At 36.6% G+C, this 10,388-nt stretch overlaps 1 protein-coding gene across 1 annotated transcript; it reads left to right on the forward strand.

Moving 5' to 3' along the window:
• The first annotated feature begins 313 nt into the window (after positions 1-313).
• Positions 314-1,264, forward strand: OR51V1B (olfactory receptor family 51 subfamily V member 1B). The gene has a single exon (NM_001389989.1). The coding sequence runs from the start codon at positions 314-316 to the stop codon at positions 1,262-1,264; it is 951 nt and encodes a 316-aa protein (NP_001376918.1).
• Positions 1,265-10,388: the final 9,124 nt, after the last annotated feature.

The raw sequence follows: 10,388 nt of genomic DNA on the forward strand, positions 1-10,388 counted from the left end.
TTTGAAATAAACAGAGATCCCAGAAGTGTATCCCCAACCAAGTCTCATGAGCCTATTAACATTATTGTTTCTGCATAAAACCCTCTAGTCTTCTGACATTCTTAGTCACTAGCACTGGAATAGCTATGTTTAGACAACTGGTTCTTGACCTAAAGAATAATGAATCAGGCCTCTATTTTGCAGAGTTCATGATACTTGAGGAAACTGTATTATATTTTCTTCTCAAAAGCAGACAAACATTACTAGAAATTAAAGGGTCATAAAGTGATCTAATTTTTAATACCTCTCTAGAAATATTTTTAATCCTCTATTAATGTCTGCTGTCTCTATCCTGAACTTCAATAGTTCCAGATTTACTCTCACTGGTTTTCCTGGCTTAGAAGTTGACTATCTCTGGCTCTCCATCCCTTTTGCCTCCATTTATGCTATGGTTTTCCTGGGGAACTGCATGGTGCTCCACGTGATCAGGACTGAGCCGAGCCTGCACCAGCCCATGTTCTACTTCCTGGCCATGCTGGCCCTCACTGACCTGTGTGTGGGGCTGTCCACCGTGCACACAGTGCTGGGAATCTTATGGGGGGTGATTCAAGAGATCAGCCTGGATTCCTGCATTGCCCAGTCCTATTTCATCCATGGTCTGTCCTTCATGGAGTCCTCTGTCCTCCTTACTATGGCTTTTGACCGCTACATTGCCATTTGCAACCCACTACGCTATTCCTCCATCCTAACTAATGACAAAATCATGAAGATTGGGGTGGCAATCTTATGTAGGAGTTCTATGCTCATACCTCCAGTCATTATTCGCCTAAAGTTCTTAAATTATTGTCACCCCCACATCCTTTCTCACTCTTTCTGCCTGCACCAAGACTTAATTCGAATGGCCTGTTCAGACATTCGCTTCAATAGCATCTACGGTCTGGCCCTGGTGATCAGCAACTTGTTGTTGGATGCAGTGCTCATCATTATCTCCTATATCATGATCTTGCATGCAGTCTTAGCAATTGCATCACGAGAAGAGAGAATCAAGTCTTTGCAGACCTGTGTATCTCACATCTGTGCTGTTTTGGTTTTCTACATCCCAATCATTGGTCTGACCATGGTTCATCGTTTTGGCAGACACCTCTCACCCTGGGTTCATGTTCTTATGGGCAATGTCTATATCATTTTCCCGCCCTTGATGAACCCCATTATTTATAGTATCAAGACTCAGCAAATACGAAGAAGAGTCCAGAGATTGTTTTACTTGAAAAAATGTAAGTCTTAATATCAAATGTGAATGTATTTAAAAGTCAGCAAAGCAGTTCAAAAGGGTAAGAGTCAGTGAATAATTAAAATATGTTTAATTACTTTCATTTGAATGAGGATTTCCATTTTACAAATACTTTTCTCTGCATTTTCCTTGAAACTATCATATCAGTGAAATCAGTTATGCTGTCAGTGATTTTTGTATATCTAAAAATACATATATAATAGCTTCCAAATCATAATAAGTTCTGAGGCAGTTTAGCTATTAAAATTCATCTCACTATGGCCAGTTTGGGATTCATTCATTATAAAAAGGTACATTTTGCTGATTAAAATCCCCCAAGTAATTACTTAAGGACCAAAATTTATCTTACTCAAATTCTCCTTACTGTAAATGACATTCTTGTTTATTGTCTACCCATTTTCCCAGTTTAGTCCCATGGCAATGTAACTAAATAAGCCTAAAAGAAAATTTGACCTTTTTGAATAAATTTAAAAAGCAATGAAGCAAGCAAACAACAAAAAATTAATCTTGATGCTTTTTGCCCATCAGCCAGTCTTCCCCACTCCCACACTACTGAACTGGAGAGAGAGACAATCAGTAATTTCCAGAGTAGAAACAAATATATACTTTTGTGATTAGTTTTATTTTCTTAATCCAGGGAACAATACAAATAGCTATTCCACTTGAAAACCATTTGAAAATATTTCCAATAAACCCATAGATCATTTAAATCCAATGGGGAGAGAATGTTACTGCGATCAAAGAAAAACATTTCTAATTTATCTCCCCATCAAGACTCTGTGGTAGATGCTATTTTCTAATACATATATTATTTGTAGTTTAAAACACACAAAGATTAAACGATATGTCAAATTTTTAGGTGGTAGTAGGTGATGTGACTTGAATATATTCTGTTTTATTTTCAAATCACATGAAAAGTCTTTCTTTCCTATCTCCCCTCTGTACTTTTTAACATGAAGTTTGTTAAATGGTTCCACAACCCTCATAAAACTTTCATAAAATAAAAGTAAGCAAAAACACAAATAAATCATGGATAGCAAAATAATGCATACATTTGAACTCTTGGTATGTGTAAATTTCCTTAAGACATTATTGTTGCAAGGATATTTATATAATCTACTTGATATGTTTCAGGCATGTTTTGTTAATGCATACTTTCAAGTAGTAGTTCACTCGGTTTAGATGTACGTGCACTGTCTGATAAATTCTCAAAAATATTTACAGTCATAAAATCACCACCACAATCAATCAAGATATGGAATATTTCCATCACCCCACAAGTGCCTTTTATCTCTTTGCAGTCACTCTTCTCCCACAGCCACAAATTCTCCACTGCCTCCAAACTAATTTCTATCATAGGTTTTGCCTTTAAGAGAGCCCCCATGTGTGTGCTCAATTGTGTCTGTCTCTTTTGTTACCCCATGGACTGTAGCATACCAGGATCCTCTGTCCATGGGATTATCCTGCCAAGAGTACTGGAGTGGGTTCATTTCCTACTCCAGGACATCTTCCTGACTGGGGATTGAACCCTCATCTTCTGTGTCTCCTGAATTGGCAGACAGATTCTTTACCACTGAGCCACCTGGGAAGCACCTTTTAGAGAAGATCCCATAAATTGAATCATAATCTTAATGTAATCTTTTTGTCCAGATCCTTTCACTTGCGATAATACTTTTGAGATTCACCTTGTTGTTGTTGCCTGCATCCACAGCTCTTTTTATATTTGAGTTTTATTCCATTATACTACATAGGGAAAACTATTCATTAATTGATTGGGTTAGCATTTTATAGTTTTGATTTTGAATGAAGCAGTTATAAACAGCTACACCATGCAATTTTAAAAGCAACTCGCTAATATTGTTAGAGTTTATTTTTAATCATCACAATAATAATTATAATGGTCATAAAATAATAAGTAGGTTATATTTATCAGATTCCTATTATATGCCAGGCACTGTGGAAGGACACAGTAATGATTCTCACTGTTGATCTTAGAGCCAGTCCATGGGTAAATCATAATCAGTCAGTTTTGCAGATGAGGAAGTTGAAGTAAAAGGATTTTAAAAAAGAAAACAATTGTGGGGCACTTTAGTCTCACAGCACTTTTCCCACTGCCATTACTGTACCGTTTTGCATTGCAGTTATCTCCCATCATTCTATTTGTTTTTATTGTTGGTGGTGTTCATGGTGTGAGTTAAAAATTTTAAATTGTGTGTTGCTGTAAATATAAGTTTTCAAATGCATTAGCACTTGACACAACCATTTAGTAGGCCATTCTTTCATCAGCCAGTATTATGATATAAAAAATTCTAATGTAACAGGTGTTGTACTTTATACTCAAATAATAACATATGATGAGTTTAGTTTATTTTTAGTCTTATCTTCTCTCAGAGGGCCAATGGTTCTTCCACTTAAAATGTCAATTAAAGTTTTTGAGTTTAAAAAAGATATTTGCTGTGGTGTCATATTTTCTGTCAATTGGAAACTGATATTCTCTGCCAGGAAATTTCTTTCTTCCACAGGTCTCTGCCACTAACTGTCACCTCTCTACAAACCCCTCATCACCGTGAGCATTGAAGGGGAAGCTGACATGGCCCTGCTTTCAAGAACTGGATGGGCCTCTTTTCTAAGTCTGTAACACTTGGCAGACCCTTGCTGAATGAATCTTATCTTACCTCCTCACTCTGTATGGAACGCTGATTTTTCTCATCCTCTGCTGCATTTTGACTGATTTTCTCTTCTGTCTAGTTAGTAATCCAACTGTAAATGGCTTTTAGTCTACAAGCTCTGAAAACTGACCCATTTTCTCTTATTTCCCTGACTCTAAGTTGTTTGTTTGTTTAAAGCCTTTGGTTGCAGAATCATTTTTCCCTAGGCATGACAGTTCCCTTGACAACTCTACTAGTCAGCATTCACCATGATTTTTGTGTCCCCCACATGCTGTAAAGAACACCTAGATCCATGTGCTGCATTGTGGAAGAGCAAGAAACTGGTTCCCTCATTGAATATACCATGTGCTAATTTTTACCCTAATGCTGATCTCTGATTATGGCATGAGATAATTTGCATGGAAATTTCCCTCAGGAGATAAACAAGTAGTAGGTTATTAATCTCCTTCTGCTTTTAACTTTTCCCTCAAAACACATTGGGTTTCTAGCTTCTCATGCCCTGACACTCTAAGTGAGGGGCAAAGAATGCAGCTGAACCTGAGACCTTGAAGATTATATCTTTTCAATTCTCCTTGCCAATCTGTGTTTCTCATCTGCATCTCGTGCTGAAAGGGGTTCCATTACTCTTCTTTTTTTTTTTTTTTTTAATTTTAATTGGAAGCTAACTACTTTACAATATTGTATTTGTTTTGCCATATATCACTCTTCTTTTGTTTTAATATCTAAAAGAAACTTCCTCTACATCCCAAACTCTTTGCTTTCTGTCTTTGTTCTAGCTGGTACCTTCTAACAGAAGTAGTTGATAACAGTAGGATGCTGGTGAAAGAAAAGAAAAATCAATAATATCCAAAAGGCAAAATATTATATATATATATATACACACACACATATATACAAATATATACATACATAAATATATATATACATATTCTGAATGGTTTCAACTAATTCTTTTCTTATGATAATACATCTGAATTTTAGCAAATTCTACTTGTTATAAAATAATGCTAATACATTTTTGGCATAAATAAAACATTTTTTTCCATAGTATTATATTTAATCAAGTCCCAACACCAACATGACACTGCAAAAGTGCAAACTAAACTTTACTATTATATTTGTAAATGATTATTGACATTTCAGTTCATTTCAGTCACTCAGTTGTGTCTGACTCTTTGTGACCCCATGGACTGCAGCATGCCAGGCTTCCCTGTCCATCAGTAACTCCCAGAACTTGAACAAACTCATGTCCACCGAGTCGGTGATGCCATCCAACCATCTCATCCTTTGGTATCCCCTTCCCCTCCAGCCTTCAATCTTTCCCAGCATCAGGGTCTTTTCTAATAAGTTAGTTCTTCACATCAGGTGGCCAAAGTACTTGAGCATCAGCTTCAGCATCGGTCCTTGAATGAATATTCAGGACTGATTTCCTTTAGGATGGACTGGTTGGATCTACTTGAAATCCAATGGACTCTCTAGAGTCTTCTCCAACACCACAGTTCAAAAGCATCAATTCTTCAGCTTTCAGCTTTCTTTATAGTCCAACTCTCATATCCATACATGACTACTGGAAAAGCCATAGCTTTGACTACATGGACCTTTGTTGGCAAACTAATGTCTCTGTTTTTTAATATGCTGTCTAGGTTTGCCATAGCTTTTCTTCCAAGGAACAAGCGCCTTTTAATTTCATGGCTGCAGTCCCCATCTGCAGTCATTTTGGAGCCCAAGAAAATAATGTCTCTCACTGTTTCCACTGTTTCCCCATCTGTTTGCTATGTATCAATGGGGCCAAATATCATGATCTTAGTTTTTTGAATGTTGAGTTTTAAGCCAGCTTTTTCACTCTCCTCTTTCACTTTCATCAAGAGGCTCCTTAATTTCTGCCATAAAGGTGATATCATCTGCATATCTGGGGTTACTGATATTTCTCTCTGCAACCTTGATTCCAGCTTGTGTTTCATCCAGCATGGCATTTCACATGATGTATTCTGCATATAAGTTAATAACCAGGGTGACAATATACAGCCTTGACGTACTCCTTTCCCAATTGGGAACCAGTCTGTTGTTCCATGTTCACTTCTAATTGTTGCTTCTTGATGCACACACAGATTTCTCAGGAGGCAGGTAAAGTGCTCTGGTATTCCCATCTCTTTCAGAATTTTCCATAGTTTGTTGTGATCCACATAGTCAAAGACTTCAGTGTAGTCAATGAAGCAGAAGTAGATGTTTTTCTGGAAATCTCTTGCTTTTTCTATGATCCAACAGATGTTGGAAACTTGATCTCTTGTTCCTCTGCCTTTTCCAAATCCAGCTTGAACATCTGGAAGTTCTCATTTCACATACTGTTGAAGCCTAGCTTGGAGAATTCTGAGCATTATGTTACTAGCGTGAGAGTCTATCACAATTGTGCTGTAGGTTGAACAATCTTTGGCATTGCTTTTCTTTGGGACTGGAATGAAAACTGACCTGTCCTGTGGCCACTGCTGAGTTTTCCAAATTTTCTGGCATATTGAGTGCAGCACTTAACAGCATCATCTTTTAGGATTTGAAATATCTCAGCTGGAATTTCATCACGTCCAGTAGTTTTGGTTCTGGTGATACTTCCTAAGGCCCACTTGCGTTCAGACTCCAGGATGTCTGACCCTAGGTGAGTGATCACACCATCGTGATTATCTAGATCATGAAGATCTTTTTTGTATAGTTCTGTGTATCCTTGCCACCTCTTCTTAATATCTTCTGCTTCTATTAGGTCCATATCATTTCTGTTCCTTATTATGCCCATCTTTGCATGAAATGTTCCCTTGGTATCTCTAATTTTCTTGAAGGGATCTCTAGTCTTTCCCATTCTATTGTTTTCCTCTATTTCTTTGCACTGATTCCTGAGGAAGACTTTCTTATCTCTCCTTGCTATTCTTTGGAACTCTGCATTCAGATATATCTTTCCTTTTCTCCTTTGCCTTTAGCTTCTCTTCTTTTCTCAGCTATTTGTAAGGTCTCCTCAGACAACCATTTTTCCTTTTCTCATTCTTTTCCTTGGGGATGGTTTTGATCACCACCTCGTGTACAATGTTACAAACCTCTGTCCATAATTGTTCAGGCTCTATCAGATCTAATCCCTTGAATCTATTTGTCACTTCCATTATATAATTGTAAAAGATTTGATTTAGGTCATATCTGAATGGTCTAATTCCCTACTTTCTTTAATTTGAGTCTGAATTTGGCAATAAGGAATTCATGAGCTGAGCCACAGTCAGTTCCTGGTCTTGTTTTTGCTCACTGCAGAGAATCTCTCCATGTTTGGCTGTAAATAGTACAATCAATCTTATTTTGGTATTGACCATCTGGTGAAGTCCATGTGTAGAACTGTCTCTTGCATTGTTGGGAGAGTGTATTTGCTATGACCTATGCATTCTCTTGGCAAAACTCTGTTAGTCCCTATTGACATTTACTGGACACTTATTATGTTCCAGATATTGTTATAAGTGTCTTATATATTTCCTCAGTTTAACAAAATATCCACACATACAAAATAAGTTTCCTAAGATTTTATACCTAGAAGCAATGGAACCAAGATTTGATTATTAGAACTCTGACTCCAGAGATTGTCCTCTTTAGTCACAAGCCTACACTGTTTCCTAATGCTTCAAACTAGTAATTCCAATTAATTACATGAAAATGACTGCACTCTTATTTTTTTTAACTTCACTCTTAATAAAAGTATTTAAAGCCTTATACTTTTTCATTCTTAAGTTTTTCTATGATTCTATATATTCTCTGCACTATTTTGTCTTATAATTGCTAATCACAATTACACTTTCCTGACTCCTCTATTAACAGTTTCTTTTGTGATATACATTTCTTCAGTTTCTGCCTGATATGTCAGATACACATTCTTTTATCAAATGTAGTAATTATTTTTGCCACTCTGTGCTGCTTTGTGGCAGGATCTTAATTCCCTGACCAGGAATTAATTAATTAATTAACTTAATTCCCTGATTCAGCAGTGACAGTACTGAGTCCCAAAGCTTGACTGCTAGTAAATTACGCAGATGCACATTCTAAAGTTCATTTTAAGTAACACGATATTCAGATATCTAGGAAATGTTTTAAATGTTGTATTAAGACTCCTTAGCAAGGAAAAGAGATGAATCTTAGTCATTAGCTCCTGCAAGAAGACACATAGTTCCAGAACACATTAACTGGCCTTGTCTCTGTGAAGAACTCTTATTTTTTTTTTGAACTTTTGCTGAATTTTATAGGGCTGGTGCTTTCCTCTTGGAATATTAAATCCTTGCACTTGCTGGATCCACTCTGAAGCCTCATTGATTCTCTCATTGCATCATTAGTTCTCATAGCCCTCCCTGTGTCTATGGCTGCAAGGCAATTTTGCAAACAATCCCAACCCCATTGTTTTTAAAAAATATGTGGTTGGATGTTGGAATAGCTCTTTAGAATTATTGCCTTTGTAACTAGTAGTCTGTTTCTTTAACCTGGTCCTACATTATAATTAAAACACATTTACTTCTCTTTTTACTTTTATTATCTTACCAGGACTATCGTGTTTTCAGATTTTTTTAGCTTCTCTATAACCTGGAGGTTGGTAAAGAGTTCCAGTGGGCTCTTAGCAATTTAAAGAAAACAACTGGAGTCACACTGTGCCAAATGCACAGTATTTGACAGTGACCTATGCTTTATCTATTTCTTTTAATCTTCAAAAATATTGATATTTATGAGATCTTGGACTTTGTGCCTGCTAAGTTGCTTCAGTTGTGTCCAACTCTTTGAGGCCCTATGGACTCTAGTTCACCAGGGTCCTCTATCCATGGGCATTCTCCAGGTAAGAATACTGGAGTGGGTTGCCATGACCTCCTCCAAGGGATCCTCCCGACCCAGAGATCCAGTCCACTTCTTTTGCATGTCCTGCATTGACTGGGGGATTCTTTACCACTAGCACCACCTGGAAGTTCAGTTCAGTTCAGTCGCTCAGTCATGTCTGACTCTTTGAAACACCATGGACTGCAGAAAACCAGACCTCTCCGTCCATCACCAATTCCCAGAGCTTGCCCAAACTCATGTCCATTGAGTTGGTGATGCCATCCAACCATTTCATCCTCTGTCATCCCCTTCTCCTCTTGCCTTCAGTCTTGCCCAGCATCAGAGTTTTTTCCAATAAGCCCCTGTGAAAAGGTACTTGCTATCTCTGTGTAAGGCTGACAATGTAGCTAGAACTTAAATGTGTGAACTAATGATGAGGAGGTGATCAGACCTTGTGAGGTACTTAACTCCACAGGAAGGCATGTCCAAGAATTGTAAATATGGGAATGCTCCATGATGCTGATCCACAGAGGAAAAAATCCCAGGATTAGTGTGGCTTTAAATATAGACAGCTGAGGGAAGAACAAATATATGTGGAAAGAGAGGGGATTTTCTTTATAAAAATATTGTAGTGGTTTCTTTATCTTGCATACTCTCAATTACATAGCAACATAGAGCTGGTCTTATTAAATAATTTGGGATGGGCTTTATCCTTTACCATTTTCTGATAGAAGGTTTTATGGAATCCATATTATTTGCCTTCTAAATGTTTGATTGTATTCATCTAGCAAATTCATCTGGGTCTGGAAAATTCCTTGTTGGAAGGTTTCAAACTACAATTTCTCAAGTAGGTATGAGAGTAATTAGATTATCTATTTTTTTCAAAATGAGCTTCAGTAGTTTGTACATAGCAAGGGATTTTCTCTTTTGTCATAGTTATTAAATATAATGAAGCTAATTTTTATTTTGTAATTGTATATGGTTTATTTCCTGAAAATTTTGACTAAGTTTGTAAGTTATATTAATCTTTTAAAAAGTCAGTTCATACTCTCATTCTTGTAAATTTCAAGGAGATATGTGTGATATCCAGCAATAAAATAATAAAGTTATTCTTTGTAAACAGGTATCAACAGAACAATGAATCAAATTTAAAGTCCTAAAACAATATTTAGGCCAACTAGAACTCCAGGAGTTTGTGATGGACAGGGAGGCATGGTGTGCTGCGATTCATGGGGTCGCAAAGAGTCGGACAAGACTGAGCGACTGAACTGAACTGAAGAATTCACAGTCACTATAGTTGATTGTACATGAATACACTCACATTATGATTTTAAAAGTTTTAAAATGGACTTTAAAGATAAAACTTACAGAGTTTTTTCTTCTACAGAAGAGAAAGAAGAATAGAAAGTTTTACTGAGTATAATATACATCTAAGTTTAAAATATTTTAAAATTTTGATGTTTATATATGTATGGGAAACAAAAATTTGCCAAAATCACTTCTGTATACTTCTGTTTTATTTCAATATCTAGGGGAAATAGCACAGAATTTAAGCAAAATAGTAAATACAGAAAGAATCAGAAACAATACAATTAATCGGTAATCATATAAAAATCTGGAAATCATGATAAACT

The sequence above is a fragment of the Bos taurus genome, chromosome 15, assembly GCF_002263795.3.
Source record: "Bos taurus isolate L1 Dominette 01449 registration number 42190680 breed Hereford chromosome 15, ARS-UCD2.0, whole genome shotgun sequence".
In the NCBI taxonomy this organism is placed as follows: Eukaryota; Metazoa; Chordata; class Mammalia; order Artiodactyla; family Bovidae; genus Bos; species Bos taurus.

Coding starts and splice junctions, on each gene's coding strand:
- OR51V1B (NM_001389989.1), top strand. CDS start 314: ATGTCTGCTGTCTCTATCCTGAACTTCAATAGTTCCAGATTTACTCTC.